The 18,712-nt window shown below is 51.1% G+C and overlaps 1 protein-coding gene across 4 annotated transcripts in view; it reads left to right on the top strand.

Annotated features, from left to right (window-relative positions):
* Positions 1-18,712, top strand: part of stxbp4 (syntaxin binding protein 4) — a 346,204-nt gene that overhangs the window by 42,603 nt on the left and 284,889 nt on the right. For 3 of the 4 annotated variants that reach the window (XM_072483831.1, XM_072483829.1, XM_072483830.1), the window contains 3 exons: positions 811-906; positions 3,624-3,693; positions 13,206-13,280. In XM_072483831.1, the coding sequence (XP_072339932.1) occupies positions 811-906; positions 3,624-3,693; positions 13,206-13,280 (241 nt within the window). Of the gene's footprint in view, positions 1-810; positions 907-3,623; positions 3,694-13,205; positions 13,281-18,712 lie in introns of those variants that run through there. The other variant, XM_072483833.1, reaches the window with a different exon arrangement.

The following is an 18,712-nucleotide window of genomic DNA, read 5'->3' as shown; positions in this document are numbered from 1 at the left end:
GCTTCAGAGAGACGGAAGAGTTTAGGGAGGAAATTCCAGCGGCTGGGATCCAGGCAACTTATGGTAACGCCACCCTGTGGGGAAGAGATTAAAATAGGGGTTGCTCAGGAAAGCAGAGATGGAGGAATGCTGGAGGGTTGTGGGGCCGGAGGAGGTTACAGAGAAAGGGAGAGGTAAAGGCAATAGAGAGATTTGAGCAGTCGGCTGAGAATCTGTGTTTGAGGGATTGCTGAGCTGGGGGGCAGTGTAGGTGAGTGAGCACAGGGGTGACGGGTGAGTGGGATTTGGTGCGGGCCAGGATTTTTTCCCCGTTATTCTTTTATGGGATGTGGGCATCCCAGGCAAGGCCCACATGAGTTGCCCGTCCCTAATTGCCCTCAAACTGAGTGGCTTTTTAAGAGTTAACCATGTTGCTGTGGGTCTGGAGTCACATGTAGGCCAGACCGGGTAAGGACAGCAGATTTCCATTCCCCAAGGACAATAGTGAACCCGGTGTGTTTTTACGACAATCGACAATGGTTTCATGGTCATTATTAGACATTTAATTCCATATTTTTATTGAATTCAAATTTCACCATCTGTCGGATTCAAACCCCTGTCCCCAGAGCATTAGTCTGGGTGTCTGGATTATTGTCCAGTGACAATACCACTCCCCACCGCCTTGTCCCTACAGACATTGGAGGCAGGGGGTAACAGGTGAGAGGCTAGACAGGAGAGCAATGGGGGTAGTTGAGTTTGGAGGTAACAAAAAGAAGTTTTCAGCAGCGTCACCTCAGCAGAATAAATAATAATTTTTTTTCTCTGTTTTAGGTATTAAAATCATTGGTGGGTTTAAAGAACAAACAGGCGAGGAATATGGAATCTACGTCAAGCGTATTTTGCAGAGAGGAATAGCTGCAAGCGATGGTAGGTGCAAAGTGTTTGACGCAACGGACTCATCCCTGAAATATTTTACTTGCTATAAATTCAGCAACAACTTTTCAAACTTCCTCAGTACGTGTGGGCAATGGGGGCGTGTCGGGGCGTCAGCCAGGTGCTGTCGGCAATAATGGGGTCATTTCAATCCTCTGGCATTGCAGCATTAACGCATCTTCATCGTTGACTCTGCATCGTTGAGGATGATTCACATCAGCGGCGAGTCTCCCGGTGGGAGGCCGGTGCAATTCGAGCTTGGCATTGTCGGCTCCAGTGAGGTGGTTGTAGGTTGTCACGGGAGCCGGGTCGCATGGTGCCACACGCTCCTTCCTGTGATGACACCTTACTGTGAAGATTGGAAGATGTAATTCTGTACGTTTCTGTGCCCCGGTGGAGGGAGCTCAGTGCCAAGTGCTTTGGACATGGTGCAGACTGTTCCCAACTACTGAAGTCAATCTGACATGAAATTATATCCCGCTTTGCATGAACCCCGGTTCTTGGTTTTGGCTGCTCCGTGGCCGTGCCGGCTCGGTCAAGCTCTCCGTACAGGACATTGTCTGGCCAGTGACCACTCCACTGAAGGTGCTGTAATTAATCAATCATAAAGCATAAATGGAAGCCATTCATTCCAACGTGCACATGCCCCAAAGAGGCATCTGATCAGTCTCACTCCGTCTTCGTCTCCCTCCCAGTAGCTCTGCAAATTTCTCCCATTTAGCTACTTATCCAATTCTCTCTTGAATGTTACTATTGAATCTGCTTCCACTGCCCTTTGAGGCAGCACCTTCCAGATCACGACTCACTCTGTAACACAATCTTTCCTCATCGCCCTCCTGTTTTTCCTTAAATCTGCCTTCTCCGGTTGTCAATCCCTCTGCCAGTCGGAACCTTCGGTAACTTGAGGAAGCCAGTGGTAGTGGAACAAGATTTATTGAACTATGTACAATACTCTGCCCATGGCAGTAACTCTTTCCCAATCCAGTCCCTGTTGGGACAACCGATAGCTCTGGGTCCTGCGTGGGCCGGCTTTATATGTGTAGGTCTTTAACGAGCTGGGGCTGGGTGGCCTCCGCCCCCTACCTGGACAGCTGGCTCTCCCTGCCCCCCCCCCCCCCTCCCCCCGGGAGATCGATCGACAGTGGTTTCCCCGTGTTTCCTGGGGGGGGGGGGGTTTATGACAGAACCGTTTCTCATTACTTATTCTATCAAAGGACCTCATGCCGGAAGACACAGGGAACCTGCGGGTTGGGTAAGCCGCCGGCAGGAGCAGGGAATGGCTGGAGATTGGCTGCTGATTCTGAACATCTCGATCAAATCTCCCCCTAACCTTCTCGACCCAAAGGAGAACAATCCCAGCTTCTCCAATCCTTACCCAAAACTGAAGTCCCTGGTGCCATTCTTCATTGGCAGAGACAAGCAAAATCCCCTGACTCAGACACCCAGACCCATATTTCCCATCCCAAATTATTCTCAGTATCTCAAAGGCAGGTGATCCACAGGGATTCTGACCTATCCTGGGTGCAGCTTTATAATATTTAAATTGTAAGAGGTGGTTATTGGAGGCCACATCCGCAGAGTAGATGGTTGGAAATCCCTCTGCACCTGATACCCGGGGTGCACGGGCGGTTTCTATCAGTGATCACTGGCCAGCGATCAGGAGCAGGAACCCTGACCCAGACACATCAAAGACACGTCTGCACGGATCCCGGTCTAACACGGCATCCACAGGAAATGCAGCCTCAGTAACACACCACCCAGCGGAAACACGCGTCGGAAAGTCAAGATGTACACGTGGTGGGATCGTGGGACTTGCGACCATCTGGGGTGGTTGAGCTGAACAGCATTGAAGGAGTTAAGGGAAAGGTGGATAACCACATGGGAGAGAGGACCAGAAGGACATGTCGATAGGGCAAAATGAAGTGGAGCAGGCAGGGGCTGGTGTTGAGTTTAAACACTGGCCCAGAGCTGTTGGTGTGAATGGCCTATTTATCTCAGGTGGTGATGCACATTAAAAGCCAGCTATTGGGGTGATTCACAGGTGCTACAGATTTCAGAGTACACCGCCTTTCACGCGTATGGAGACGTGCGTTATACTGAATTGCCCCATTATATATCCCCATTCAGCCACAGCTACTCCTTTTTCTGGTCCTGGAGCTCACTGGAGCCTCCCCCAGCACTGACACCCATCTGTGTGTCTGATGAGGTAGCTCGACTCAAGCTTATATCTGTAATGGAGCCTGAAAGCAGGGAGCAAAGATCAGCCATTCGGAGTACTCTGACCCTGCCAGGGTAACGAAGTGTATTGCACCCATTATCCGATGTGCATCAGGCACACATGTAATTGCTGCTGCTCCAGCTATGAGGAGGTGGGACCCATGAGGTGAAGGTGTTCAGTGCCTGGGTCAGGCTCGAGACTAGAAGGTGTTGGACCCAAGCCTGGCTTCTGAATGGAGGGTGTTGGGTCCAGATCTAAGCCGATTGTGGGTGGTTTGGACCTGGCTTATGACCAGAAATATCTTTCAGCTTAGCGGGAATCACCAACAACATTACTGTTCTGGGTGTGGATGAGTTCTGCCTTGAGGACAGAACAAAGCTGTGGTACCAGATGAACGGCACCAACTCTGGATAGGAGAAGGGCTGGGACTGCTGTAAAACCCATGGTAACTGTTGTCAGTTCTGCCCCAGCTCCAATACCTCTTGTGTTTCAGGTCGTTTGCAGGCTGGTGACTTAATCCTGGAAGTGAACGGAGAGGATCTGGAGGGAGTTACAAATGAGAGGTATATAATCTCGAGCTAAACCCTGTCCAGTAATGTTTGTCACTCGATTGGCAGCCATGCTTCCAGCTGCCTGGACATTAAGCTCTGCAATTCCTTCCCTGAGCCTCACTGTCTGCACTGTCAATTCTATGATAGTCTCTCCACCTCACTTTGCTCCTTTCAGATGTTCCTAAAAATGACCTCTTTGACCAGACTCTTGGTAACCTTTCCTCATATCTCCTTTTGTGGCTCACTTCAAATATTGTCGGCTGGCACTCCTGCGAAGGGCCTTGGGGTGGGTCGCTACATCAGAGGCGCTATAGAAACGCAAATTGTTGCAGTGAGGGGTTGTGAGGCCTGACAAATAGCCCAACCCAATACCGGGGTCTTGGTGCAGATGCTGCAAAAGTGAAAGTTAAACAGAAAACGCTGGAAATACACAACAGGGCTGGCAGTGTGTATGGAGAGAGGGACCGGGTCAATGATCTGTCATCGGAACTGGAGGAAGAGAACAGGTTTTAATCGAGTACAGAGGGAGGGAAGGTGGTTGATGGGGGAAGCACAAAAGGGAGGGTCTGTGACGGGCTGGAAAATGGGATAGAGGAAATGACCAAAGCGATGATGTATTAAGCAAAAAGAATAGCATTACAATCCAATCACCAGACGCTGTGCCACAGGCGTAGCCACAAACACAAACAAACCAAACTCCTGGCTTTATTTATGAGGATGTTGCCGGGACTTGATGGTCTGCGTTAGAAGGAGAGGCTGGATAGGCTGGGACTGTTTTCCCTGGAGCGTAGGAGGCTTAGGGGTGATCTTATAGAGGTCTATAAAATAATGAGCAGCATCGATAAGGTCGATAGTCAACATCTTTTTCCAAAGGTAGAGGAGTCTAGATCTAGAGGGCAGAGGTTTAAGGTGAGAGGGGAGAGATACAAAAGAGACCAGAGGGGAAATTCTTTTCACACAGAGGGTGGTGAGCGTCTGGAACAGGCTAGCAGAGGCAGTGGAAGAGGCGGGTATGATTTTGTCTTTTAAAAAGCAGTTAGACAGTTCCATGGGCAGGGTGGGTACAGAGGGATATGGGCCAAATGCGGGCAAGTGGGACTAGCTTAGTGATAGAAACTGGGCGGCATGGACCAGCCGGGCTGAAGGGCCTGTTCCCATGCTGTAAACATCTAGGACTCTATTTCTGCAGGGATAGAATTGAAAGGTAGGGAAGTTATTGCCGAACCTGTATCGAACCTTCATTAAGCTACACTCAGAGTAACGGTGGGCAGTGCTAGACACTACGTTGTAAAAAGGACATAGAGGCTCTGGCGAGGCAGCAGAGATTTACAAAGATGGTACCAGGTAGCTGAGGATTTATACATCAGGAAAGGATTGACAGACATGGGGCAGGATTCTCCGACCGCCGCCCCCCCCCCCCCCCCCCCCCCCCCCCCCCCCCCCCCGCCGGGCCAGAGAATCGCCGGGAAGCGGTGTCAATCTCGCCTTGACGCCAGCTGCCGAATTCTCCTTCGCTGGTTTTTGGGCGGGGGCGGGGATCGCGCCGCGCCGCTCGGGGGGCCATTGTCAGCAGGCCCCTCCCCCCCCCCCCCCCGGCAATTCTCCGGGCCCCGATGGGACGAGCAGCCACCCGTTTTCGAACCGTCCCGCCGGCGTGAAATAGACATGGTCCATCCCGGCGGGACCTGGCTTGGAGGGCAGCTTGCGGAGTCCTCGGGGGGGGGCGCGGGGGGATCCGGTCCCGGGGGGGGGGGGGCACGGTGGCCTGGCCTGCAATCAGGGCCCACCGATCTGCGGGCGGGCCTGTGCCGTGGGGGCTCTCTTTCCTTCCGCACTGGCCCCTGTAAGGCTCCGCCATGACCGGTGCGGAGAAGAAACCCGCTGCGCATGCGCCAACTCGCGCCGGCCGGCGCCGACCCCTCCAGTGCAGAGGATCCCGCAACTTCCAGGCGGCCCGATGCCGGAGTGGGTCGCACCGCTCTTGCCGCTGGTACGGGCCGCCCTGGGCCTCTCATCGCTTGTAAAAGGCTGAGTGGGTATTTGCTAACGTTCTGAATGTTTTGATAGGGGATGGAGAGAGACTGCGTTCTCTTGTGGGGAACAGCAGGGTGGTAGCACAAGTGGTCAGCACTGTGGCTTCACAGCGCCAGGGTCCCAGGTTCGATTCCCCGCTGGGCCACTGTCTGTGCGGAGTCTTCACGTTCTCCCCGTGTCTGCGTGGGTTTCCTCCGGGTGCTCCGGTTTCCTCCCACAGTCCAAAGACGTGCAGGTTAGGTGGATTGGCCATGATCAATTGCCCTTAGTGACCGAAAAGGTTAGGAGGGGTTATTGGGTTACGGGGATAGGGTGGAAGTGAGGTCTTAAGTGGGTCGGTGCAGACTCGATGGGCCGAATGGCCTCCTTCTGCACTGTATGTTCTGTGTTATGAGAGACCGTCGATATCAGATAGTCACCAAGACATCCCATCGGGAATTCAGGGGAAACGTCTTCAGCCAGAGCGTGGTGAGAATGTGGATCTCGCTCCCACAGGGAGTGAATAGTATCGATACATTCAAGGGGAAGCTAAATAACTAGATGAGGGGGAAGGGAATAGAGGCTTACGATTTAGGTGGGGAAAGATGAGAGGAGGCTCGAGTGGAGCATAAACACTGGCATAGCAGTGAGTTCTCCCAGTGAGCCAGAGAAGACACAGCCAGAGTGAGACAGCAAAGAGTGAGTTTGGGAATTTGAATCTCGGTGGGAATTCGAAGCTGGGTGGGGAGGAGGTGCTTTTTAACCCTGGTAAGTGACTTTCTTACCCGTAGTTTTTCTTTTCATTGTCTAATTTATTTATTTTTTCTTTCGTTATTTGGAATTGTAGTTGTATAAGTTTACCTAAGGTTTAAGACATGGCAGGAGATCCCAGACCCGTGTCATGCTCCTCGTGTGCAATGTGGGAGCTCAGGGACACCTCCACTGTCCCTGGCTCCTTCACGTGCAAGAAGTGTGTCCAATTGCACCTCCTGTTAGACCGCTTGACGGCTCTGGAGCTGCGGATGGACTCACTTTGGAGCATCCGCGATGCTGAGGACGTCGTGGATAGCACGTTTAGAGAGTTGGTCACACCACAGGTGAAAGTTACTGAGGGAGATAGAAAATGGGTGACCAAAAGACAGAGCAAGAGTAGGAAGGCAGTGCAGGTGTCCCCTGCGGTGATCTCCCTGCAAAACAGATATACCGCTTTGGATACTGTTGAGGGAGATGGCTCACCAGGGGAAGGCAGCAGCAGCCAGGTTCATGGCACCGTGGCTGGCTCTGCTGCGCAGCTGGGCAGGAAGAAGAATGGCAGGGCTATAGTGATAGGGGACTCAATTGTAAGTGGAATAGACAGGTGGTTCTGCGGACGCAATCGAGACTCCAGGATGGTATGTTGCCTCCCTGGTGCAAGGGTCAAGGATGTCTCGGAGCGGCTGCAGGACATTTCTTTTGGGGGGGGAGGGTGAACAGCCAGCTGTCGTGGTGCACATAGGCACCAACGATATAGGTAAAAAACGGGATGAGGTCCTACAAGCTGAATTCAGGGAGTTAGGAGTTAAACTAAGAAGTAGGACCTCAAAGGTAGTAATCTCAGGATTGCTACCAGTGCCACGAGCTAGTCAGAGTAGGAATGTCAGGATAGATAGGATGAATGCGTGGCTCGAGAGATGGTGCAAGAGGGAGGGATTCAAATTCCTGGGGCATTGGAACCAGTTCTGGGGGAGGTGGGACCAGTACAAACCGGACGGTCTGCACCTGGGCAGGACTGGAACCGATGTCCTAGGGGGGTGTTTGCTAGAGCTGTTGGGGAGGGTTTAAACTAATGTGGCAGGGGGATGGGAACCGATGCAGGAACTTGGAAGGTAGTAAAACAGGCACAGAAACAAAAGACAGTAAGGGGGAAACTTAGGCAGAGAAGCCACAGTCAAAAATCAAAAAGGGCGACAGTACAAGGTACAGTGACTGAGGGGAGCTCAGTGAATAGGACCAGGAATACTAACAGGAATAAAACGGGAAGTAAAAACATTAATGGTAAGCGACGCGGCAGGTTGTTACATGAAGATATGGGTTCAATGACAAGGAAAATTAGGAGAAAAGTTAAGAGAAAATATAACTTAGGAAAGGTTACTGATCGAGGTGTTAAGATTCAAAACAGAGGTTAAAAAAGCCAACATAAGTGTACTTTACCTGAATGCTCGTAGTATTCGGAATAAGGTAAATGAGTTGATGGCGCAAATCATCGTGAATGACTACGATTTAGTGGCTATTACTGAAACATGGTTAAAGGATGGTCACGACTGGGAGTTAAATATCCGAGGGTATCAAACTATTCGGAAGGACAGAGTGGCTGGTAAGGGAGGTGGTGTAGCTCTGTTATTTAAGGATGACATCCGGGCAACAGTAAAGGATGACATCGGTGTTATGGAGGATAAGGTTGAATCCATTTAGGTGGAAATCAGGAATAGTAAGGCGAAAAAGTCACTGATAGGAGTAGTCTATAGGCCACCAAATAGTAACATTATGGTGGGGCAGGCAATAAACAAAGAAATAACGGATGCATGTAGAAATGGTACAGCAGTTATTAGGGGGGATTTTAATCTACATGTCGATTGGTTTAACCAGGTCGGTCAAGGCAACCTTGAGGAGGAGTTTATAGAATTTATCCGCGATAGTTTCCTAGAACAGTATGTAATGGAACCTACGAGGGAACAAGCGGTCCTAGATCTGGTCCTGTGTAATGAGACAGGATTGATTCATGATCTCATAGTTAGGGATCCTCTCGGAAGGAGCGATCACAATATGGTGGAATTTAAAATACAGATAGAGGGTGAGAAGGTAAAATCAAACTCTAGTGTTTTGTGCTTAAACAAAGGAGATTACAATGGGATGAGAGAAGAGCTAGTTAAGGTAGACTGGGAGCAAAGACTTTGTGGCAAAACAGTTGAGGAACAGTGGAGAACAAAGAACAAAGAACAAAGAACAAAGAAATGTACAGCACAGGAACAGGCCCTTCGGCCCTCCAAGCCCGTGCCGACCATACTGCCCGACTAAACTACAATCTTCTACACTTCCTGGGTCCGTATCCTTCTATTCCCATCCTATTCATATATTTGTCAAGATGCCCCTTAAATGTCCCTATCGTCCCTGCCTCCACTACCTCCTCCGGTAGTGAGTTCCAGGCACCCACTACCCTCTGCGTAAAAAACTTGCCTCGTACATCTACTCTAAACTTTGCCCCTCTCACCTTAAACCTATGCCCCCTAGTAATTGACCCCTCTACCCTGGGGAAAAGCCTCTGACTATCCACTCTGTCTATGCCCCTCATAATTTTGTATACCTCTATCAGGTCGCCCCTCAACCTCCTTCGTTCCAGTGAGAACAAACCGAGTTTATTCAATCGCTCCTCATAGCTTATGCCCTCCATACCAGGCAACATTCTGGTAAATCTCTTCTGCACCCTCTCTAAAGCCTCCACATCCTTCTGGTAGTGTGGCGACCAGAATTGAACACTATACTCCAAGTGTGGCCTAACTAAGGTTCTATACAGCTGCAACATGACTTGCCAATTCTTATACTCAATGCCCCGGCCAATGAAGGCAAGCATGCCGTATGCCTTCTTGACTACCTTCTCCACCTGTGTAGCCCCTTTCAGTGATCTGTGGACCTGTACTCCTAGATCTCTTTGACTTTCAATACTCTTGAGGGTTCTACCATTCACTGTATATTCCCTACCTGCATTAGCCCTTCCAAAATGCATTACCTCACATTTGTCCAGGTTAAACTCCATCTGCCATCTCTCCGCCCAAGTCTCCAGACAATCTAAATCCTGCTGTATCCTCAGACAGTCCTCATCGCTATCCGCAATTCCACCAACCTTTGTGTCGTCTGCAAACTTACTAATCAGACCAGTTACATTTTCCTCCAAATCATTTATATATACTACAAAGAGCAAAGGTCCCAGCACTGATCCCTGTGGAACACCACTGGTCACAGCCCTCCAATTAGAAAAGCATCCCTCCATTGCTACCCTCTGCCTTCTATGGCCTAGCCAGTTCTGTATCCACCTTGCCAGTTCACCCCTGATCCCGTGTGACTTCACCTTTTGTACTAGTCTACCATGAGGGACCTTGTCAAAGGCCTTACTGAAGTCCATATAGACAACATCTACTGCCCTACCTGCATCAATCATCTTAGTGACCTCCTCGAAAAACTCTATCAAGTTAGTGAGACACGACCTCCCCTTCACAAAACCGTGCTGCCTCTCACTAATACGTCCATTTGCTTCCAAATGGGAGTAGATCCTGTCTCGAAGAATTCTCTCCAGTAATTTCCCTACCACTGAAGTAAGGCTCACCGGCCTGTAGTTCCCGGGATTATCCCTGCCACCCTTCTTAAACAGAGGAACAACATTGGCTATTCTCCAGTCCTCCGGGACATCCCCTGAAGAACCGCAAGAACCTTCCAAGCGATTTTTCACAGTGCTAAGCAAAGGTTTATACCAACACAAAGGAAGGACGGTAGCAAGAGGGAAAATCGACCGTGGATATCTAAGGAAATAAGGGAGCGTATCAACTTGAAGGAAAAAGCATACAAAGTGGCAAAGATTAGTGGGAGACTAGAGGACTGGGAAATCTTTAGGGGGCAACAGAAAGCTACTAAAAAAGCTATAAAGAAGAGTAAGATAGATTATGAGAGTAAACTTGCTCAGAATATAAAAACGGATAGTAAAAGTTTCTACAAATATATAAAACAAAAAAGAGTGGCTAAGGTAAATATTGGTCCTTTAGAGGATGAGAAGGGAGATTTAATAATGGGAGATGAGGAAATGGCTGAGGAACTGAACAGGTTTTTTGGGTTGGTCTTCACAGTGGAAGATACAAATAACATGCCAGTGACTGATGGAAATGAGGCTATGACAGGTGAGGACCTTGAGAGGATTGTTATCACCAAGGAGGTAGTGATGGGCAAGCTAATGGGGCTAAAGGTAGACAAGTCTCTTGGCCCTGATGGAATGCATCCCAGAGTGCTAAAAGAGATGGCTAGGGGAATTGCAAATGCACTCGTGATAATTTACCAAAATTCACGAGACTCTGGGGTGGTCCCGGCGGATTGGAAATGAGCAAACGTGACACCAATGGTTAAAAAAGGAGGTAGGCAAAAAGCGGGTAATTATAAGCCAGTGAGCTTAACTTCGGTACTAGGGAATCTATCATCAAGGAAGAAATAGCGAGGCATCTGGATGGAAATTGTCCCATTGGGCAGACGCAGCATGGGTTCATAAAGAGCAGGTTGTGCCTAACTAATTTAGTGGAATTTTTTGAGGACATTACCAGTGCGGTAGATAACGGGGAGCCAATGGATGTGGTATATCTGGATTTCCAGAAAGCCTTTGACAAGGTGCCACACAAAAGGTTGCTGCATAAGATAAAGATGCATGGCATTAAGGGGAAAGTAGTAGCATGGATAGAGGATTGGTTAATTAATAGAACGCCAAGAGTGGGGAGTAATAGGTATTTCTCTGGTTGGCAATCAGTAGCGAGTGGTGTCCTTCAGGAATCAGTGTTGGGCCCACAATTGTTCACAATTTACATAGTTGATTTGGAGTTGGGGACCAAGTGCAATGTGTCCAAGTTTGAAGACGACACTAAGATGAGTGGTAAAGCAAAAAGTGCAGAGGATACTGGAAGTCTGCAGAGGGATTTGGATAGGTTAAGTGAATGGGCTAGGGTCTGGCAGATGGAATACAATGTTGAGAAATGTGAGGTTATCCATTTTGGTAGGAATAACAACAAAAGGGATTATTATTTAAATGATAAAATATTAAAACATGCTGCTGTGCAGAGAGACCTGGGTGTGCTAGTGCATGAGTCGCAAAAAGTTGGTTTACAGGTGCAACAGGTGATTAAGAAGGCAAATGGAATTTTGTCCTTCATTGTTAGAGGGATGGAGTTGAAGACTAGAGAGGTAATGCTGCAATTGTATAAGATGTTAGTGAGGCCACACCTGGAGTATTGTGTTCAGTTTTGGTCTCCTTACTTGAGAAAGGACGTACTGGCACTGGAGGGTGTGCAGAGGAGACTCACGAGGTTAATCCCAGAGCTGAAGGGGTTGGATTATGAGTAGAGGTTGAGTAGACTGGAACTGTACTCGTTGGAATTTAGAAGGATGAGGGAGGATCTTATAGAAACATATAAAATTATGAAGGGAATAGATAGGATAGATGAGGGCAGGTTGTTTCCACTGGCGGGTGAAAGCAGACCTAGGGGGCATAGCTTCAAAATAAGGGGAAGTAGATTTAGGACTGAGCTTAGGAGGAACTTCTTCACCCAAAGGGTTGTGAATCTATGGAATTCCTTGCCCAGTGAAGCAGTAGAGGCTCCTTCATTAAATGTTTTTGAGATAAAGATAGATAGTTTTTTGAAGAATAAAGGGATTGAGGGTTATGGTGTTCGGGCCGGAAAGTGGAGCTGAGTCCACAAAAGATCAGCCATGATCTCATTGAATGGTGGAGCAGGCTCGAGGGGCCAGATGGCCTACTCCTGCTCCTAGTTCTTATGTTCTTATAGTCTGACTGGACCGAATGGCCTGTTTCAGTTCTGTATATCCTTTGTAATTACCATCTCCTTTTGCCTTGCGCCTTCATTCCTTTTGTCATTTAATCTCTCCTGTTTCACGCCCTCTCGTCTCTCCCTCCACACTCCCCCCCCCCGCCCCTCCCCCCCCCCCCCCCCCCCCCCCCTCTCCCCCCTCCACACTTCACCCATTTCCTTGACGATGAAATTGGTTGAACAACATTTACATGTGATCCTCAATAGTGTTAGCTGGCTGTTCTACTGCGGAGGACTCATAGCTGTCCTCATCTGATCCCTGTTGACCTCCAACTGTATGGTTTCCTTCCAGCCAAAGTAGTGGTCATGAAGTCTGTTCCCCAGGCCTCTGCAGTGCTGTGAGGGTAGCAGCATAGAATCATAGCGGGTACATTGCCGTTGGGAGAGGGAGAGAGACATGATGACTTTCCCTCCTGTTTTCACTACCCCTCTGTGTGGGAGAGAGCAGCCTCCCTGGATGATGGGGCCAAGGAGGTTGGAATACGAAGGGTAGCAATCATGCTCTGGCCATCAGCACGGTAACACAAAGACTGGTCTGGTGTCAGAAAGATCCTCTTCAAGCAAAGGCTGACCAATGTCTGTAGCCGCTTGGCGCCAGCTGGACGCTGCGTTAGACCCGTTGCTTTTCCAAACGGTTGAGTTAAGGTGGGCTGAACGGAACTTCCTCATTCAGTGTTATCTTGCGAACCGTAGAGCTAGGATTCCAATACCAGTTAATTCTCGGAGAAATAGCAGCAGCTAGAATTTCAGCACCTTGTGTGTCTTCGTCCCAATCCCACCTGCCTTGAGGAACCTGCTGAGATATCGCCAATTCCAACCTCGCTCGAATAGCAGTCCCCTCAGAGACGGAGCAGGTTCTCGAGGTCTCCTTACTGTCAGCTGTGTTGTGATCTGTTCCAGGGCCGTCGATATCCTTCGCATGGCCTCAGCATCCAGCCACATGTCCTTGCTGATCGCACGGGATGATGAAGCCAGGTAAGACGGGAAGCTTCTGGGCCTTCCTCCTGGGCTGGTCAATGTTTTAATGCCGGAATTTGCGATGTGTCTGGTTGGAGGTGTGCAAGGTGTGAGCTTTGTTGCCGTTTTTAAGTTGCACGGCTCCTCGCTTCCCGTTAGTGAGGAGGGCAAACGAAACAGCTGTTCGGTCACAGCATCTGGGCTGGCTGCTGTGGGATCGAACGATAAACCACACACAACAGGACAAGTCTTGATTCCAGGCCCAGCCTCCACCTTAATAATTAATTAATTAGAAATCAGTTTACCAGTTAAGCTGATTAGTGTGTTAAAGCTTTGCTTTCTGTCTTTATTCCATTCCTTCTAAGCTGAAGCTCACTAATACAATTTAAATCCGATTAAACAGTGGTGTGTGGTGGGGAGAGAGGTTTGCTACGTCCCACAGCATATTCATTCTGCGCGTTCGAGCAGAGGCCTCCCTGCTCTGCTGGGTTTACGAGATCCTGTTGTGGTTTGTGTTTTTAAATTTTTTATTTAAAACAAATTTGTAACATTTACCGAGAGAGAAAAAGGCCCTCTGCAAAGAGCCTTAACATAGTGAAAACGAACAGTGGGAAAGAATGAACATGTTAATAAGGCACTCCCCCTATCAGCTCTGTTTGCCCATACCACACATGCTCAACTAAACTAACGTGGCTCTAACCCTCTCCCCCGGGTGCTGCTGCTGCCGGTTTCCTGCGCTGTTCGCTGAGAGTCTGCAAGCGACTTTCTCCCCCGGGGGGATCCCTGGTCACCCCCCCCTTGCCCCCCCAGCCCTGCGCTTGGCCCTAGCCCGCCCCTCCTCCTCCTCTCCCTGGTGCCCCCTGACCTACGCTAGCTACGCTGACCCCTGCCCTTGCCGCCTGACTGTCTCCCGCCCGAGTGCTCGGGCCCTCCCCCCACACACTAAGACCCATTAACCTGATTGTATGTCCCCGTGCCCTTTCAAGTCCCTTAACCAGCCCCTAGCCCATCCCCCTATCAGAGGTCCCGATCTCCCGCCAAAAGATACCAAGTGCAGGGCCCCCATTGCAGGGCCCCTCTCTCCCCCCCCCCCCTTGTAATCTCCCAAAATCACCCTAAGCAGTGCGCCCTCCAGCCCCCGCTCTCTGACCAGGCTGAAAACAATCTTGGATAAAACATTACAGTACAGGATAATTTAACAGACCGCCGCCACACAAAAGCTCTGAGAGCCCAGAGTCCCTTAGTTCAAGTCCAGCTTCTTCTTTTCATCAAAGTCCACTCCTAGTCAGAGCCAGTTAGGTTAACAGACCACCGCCACTGTACAGCACTGAAAAAACTAAGTGCCCGTTAGTTCAAGCCCAGCTTTTCTTTAATGAAGGCCCAAACCTGTTCTGGTGTCTCGAAGTAGTAATGGAGTTCCTCAAACGTAACCCAAAGCTTCGCAGGATACCTCCTTTTTGTAGAGGGCTGCCTTTACCTTGATGAATCCTGCACGCCTCTTGGCCAGCTCCGTTCCCAAGTCCTGGTGGATGCGCACCTCGCAGTTCTCCCATCTGCTGCTCCTCTCCGGTCCATCGCAGCACCCGATCCCTGTCGGCAAGCTGGTGAAAGCGGACCACCAGGGCCCTCGGTCGGCCGCCCGTCCTGGGCCTCCTTGCGGGGGCTCTATGCGCCCCATCCAACTCCAGGAAGGCCTGCGGTCCCATCAGCGCCTCGAGCATACCCATCACGTCTGCACCCGCATCCGATCCCTCACAGCCCTCGGGGAGGCCCACGATTCTCAAGTTCTGCCTCCTGGCTCTGTTCCCCAGCTCTTCAAGCTGCTCCTGCATCCTCCTCTGGCGGGCGTTCAGCTCCTCCACCTCGTGCTCCAGCTCCGTTACCGTGTCCGCCTGGCTGGAGAGCTTCACCTCGACCTCCCTTCTCTTGGACCGCCTGTGTCTCGACCATTCGGTCCATTCCCGCCCTCGTCGGGTCCAACGTGTCCCTCTTCAGTTCGGTGAAGCAATTCCTGAAGAACTCCATCTGTTGCTCCCTTGGCCAGCGAGCGTCCGCTCCCTGGTCCCTGCCGTCCGCCATGCTTCGCCGCCTGGCCTGGGGTCCCCGCTGCTCCCGCTTCAATCCTTGCCACTCCACTCAACCACTTCTTGTCCAGCTGTCCATACCCCGGGGGGGGAAAGCCTCTTCCCTCTCGTCCCCTCCACCGATTCAGGTCGCAAGGTCCCGAAAAAGTCAGTTGGAAAAGGTCCGTTTGCCCATCAGGCGCGGGGGCGATCCGACCTGCAACCTGCTTCCTCGAGGGCACCACCAGAAGTCCTGTTGTGTTTTTTTAGAGAACAGCGGGTTATCCGAGTGCCACAGCCAACATTCCTCCCTTCGCCTGCTCGAGCAGAAACAGAACTCGTAAGGGCCCGGGCTCGCAGGGCGTGCACCAAGAGGATGAGAAATTAAATTGAACTCAGAAGACTTGTGATGAAACTGAAAGTCCCAAAGTGTTCCAGTGTTCATCTCCCTCTGCACACAGTGTTGGTTCCAGTGTTCCTCTCCCTCTGCACACAGTGTTGGTTCCAGTGTTCCCCTCTCTCTGCACAGTGTTGGTTCCAGTGTTCCTCTCCCTCTGCACAGTGCTGGTTCCAGTGCTCCTCTCCCTCTGCACAGTGTTGGTTCCAGTGTTCCTCTCCCTCTGCACAGTGTTGGTTCCAGTGTTCCTCTCCCTCTGCACAGTGCTGGTTCCAGTGCTCCTCTCCCTCTGCACAGTGTTGGTTCCAGTGTTCCTCTCCCTCTGCACAGTGTTGATTCCAGTGTTCCTCTCCCTCTGCACAGTGTTGGTTCCAGTGTTCCTCTCCCTCTGCACACAGTGTTGGTTCCAGTGTTCCTCTCCCTCTGCACAGTGCTGGTTCCAGTGTTCCTCTCCCTCTGCACAGTGTTGATTCCAGTATTCCTCTCCCTCTGCACACAGTGTTGGTTCCAGTGTTCCTCACCCTCTGCACAGTGTTGATTCCAGTGTTCCTCTCCCTCTGCACACAGTGTTGGTTCCAGTGTTCCTCTCCCTCTGCACAGTGCTGGTTCCAGTGTTCCTCTCCCTCTGCACACAGTGCTGGTTCCAGTACTCCTCTCCCTCTGCACAGTGTTGATTCCAGTGTTCCTCTCCCTCTGCACAGTGTTGGTTCCAGTGTTCCTCTCCCTCTGCACACAGTGCTGGTTCCAGTGTTCCTCTCCCTCTGCATAGTGCTGGTTCCAGTGTTCCTCTCCCTCTGCACACAGTGCTGGTTCCAGCGCTCCTCTCCCTCTGCACAGTGTTGGTTCCAGTATTCCTCTCCCTCTGCACATAGTGCTGGTTCCAGCGCTCCTCTCCCTCTGCACAGTGTTGATTCCAGTGTTCCTCTCCCACTGCACAGTGTTGGTTCCAGTGTTCCTCTCCCTCTACACAGTGTTGGTTCCAGTGTTCCTCTCCCTCTGCACAATGTTGGTTCCAGTGTTCCTCTCCCTCTGCACACAATGTTGGTTCCAGTGTTCCTCTCCCTCTGCACAGTGCTGGTTCCAGTGTTCCTCTCCCTCTGCACAGTGTTGGTTCCAGTGTTCCTCTCCCTCTGCACACAGTGTTGGTTCCAGTGTTCCTCTCCCTCTGCACACAGTGTTGGTTCCAGTGTTCCTCTCCCTCTGCACACAGTGTTGGTTCCAGTGTTCCTCTCCCTCTGCACAGTGTTGGTTCCAGTGTTCCTCTCCCTCTGCACAGTGTTGGTTCCAGTGTTCCTCTCCCTCTGCACACAGTGTTGGTTCCAGTGTTCCTCTCCCTCTGCACAGTGTTGGTTCCAGTGTTCCTCTCCCTCTGCACACAGTGTTGGTTCCAGTTTTCCTCTCCCTCTGCACACAGTGTTGGTTCCAGTGTTCCTCTCCCTCTGCACAGTGTTGGTTCCAGTGTTCCTCTCCCTCTGCACAGTGTTGGTTCCAGTGTTCCTCTCCCTCTGCACAGTGTTGGTGCCAGTGTTCCTGTCCCTCTGCACAGTGTTGGTTCCAGTGTTCCTCTCCCTCTGAACAGTGTTGGTTCCAGTGTTCCTCTCCCTCTGCACAGTGCTGGTTCCAGTGTTCCTCTCCCTCTGCACAGTGTTGGTTCCAGTGTTCCTCTCCCTCTGCACCGTGTTGGTTCCAGTGTTCCTCTCCCTCTGCACCGTGTTGGTTCCAGTGTTCCTCTCCCTCTGCACAGTGTTGGTTCCAGTGCTCCTCTCCCTCTGCACAGTGTTGGTTCCAGTGTTCCTCTCCCTCTGCACACAGTGTTGGTTCCAGTGTTCCTCTCCCTCTGCACAGTGTTGGTTCCAGTGTTCCTGTCCCTCTGCACAGTGCCGATTCCAGTATTCCTCTCCCTCTGCACAGTGTTGGTTCCAGTGTTCCTGTCCCTCTGCACAGTGCTGGTTCCAGTGTTACTGGCCCTCTGCACAGTGTTGGTTCCAGTGTTCCTCTCCCTCTGCACAGAGTTGGTTCCTGTGTTCCTGTCCCTCTGCACAGTTCTGGTTCCAATATTCCTCTCCCTCTGCACAGTGTTGGTGCCTGTGTTCCTCTCCCTCTGCACAGTGTTGGTGCCAGTGTTCCTCTCCCTCTGCACAGTGCTGGTTCCAGTGTTCCTCTCCCTCTGCACAGTGTTGGTTCCAGTGTTCCTCTCCCTCTGCACAGTGTTGGTTCCAGTGTTCCTCTCCCTCTGCACAGTGTTTGTCCCAGTGTTCATCTCCCTCTGCACAGTGTTGGTTCCAGTGTTACTCTCCCTCTGCACCGTGTTGGTTCCAGTGTTCCTCTCCCTCTGCACACAGTGTTGGTTCCAGTGTTCCTCTCCCTCTGCACAGTGCTGGTTCCAGTGTTCCTCTCCCTCTGCACAGTGTTGGTTCCAGTGTTACTCTCCCTCTGCACATTGCTGGTTCCAGTGTTCCTCTCCCTCTGCACAGTGCTGGTTCCAGTGTTCCTCTCCCTCTGCACAGTGTTGGTTCCAGTGTTCCCCTCCCTCTGCACAGTGCTGGTTCCAGTGTTCCTGTCCCTCTGCACAGTGCTGGTTCCAGTGTTCCTGTCCCTCTGCACAGTGCTGGTTCCAGTGTTACTCTCCCTCTGCACAGTGCTGGTTCCAGTGTTCCTCTCCCTCTGCACAGTGTTGGTTGCAGTGTTCCTGTCCCTCTGCACAGTGCTGGTTCCAGTGTTACTCTCCCTCTGCACAGTGCTGGTTCCAGTGTTCCTCTCCCTCTGCACAGTGTTGGTTGCAGTGTTCCTGTCCCTCTGCACAGTGCTGGTTCCAGTGTTCCTCTCCCTCTGCACAGTGCTGGTTCCAGTGTTCCTCTCCCTCTGCACAGAGTTGGTTCCAGTGTTCCTGTCCCTCTGCACAGTGTTGGTTCCAGTGTTACTCTCCCTCTGCACAGTTCTGGTTCCAGTATTCCTCTCCCTCTGCACAGTATTGGTGCCAGTGTTCCTGT

This window comes from Scyliorhinus torazame, chromosome 18 (assembly GCF_047496885.1).
Source record: "Scyliorhinus torazame isolate Kashiwa2021f chromosome 18, sScyTor2.1, whole genome shotgun sequence".
Taxonomy (NCBI): domain Eukaryota; kingdom Metazoa; phylum Chordata; class Chondrichthyes; order Carcharhiniformes; family Scyliorhinidae; genus Scyliorhinus; species Scyliorhinus torazame.
The sequence above is the reverse complement of the archived record's forward strand: the minus strand, read 5'-3'. Positions and strand labels throughout refer to the sequence as shown.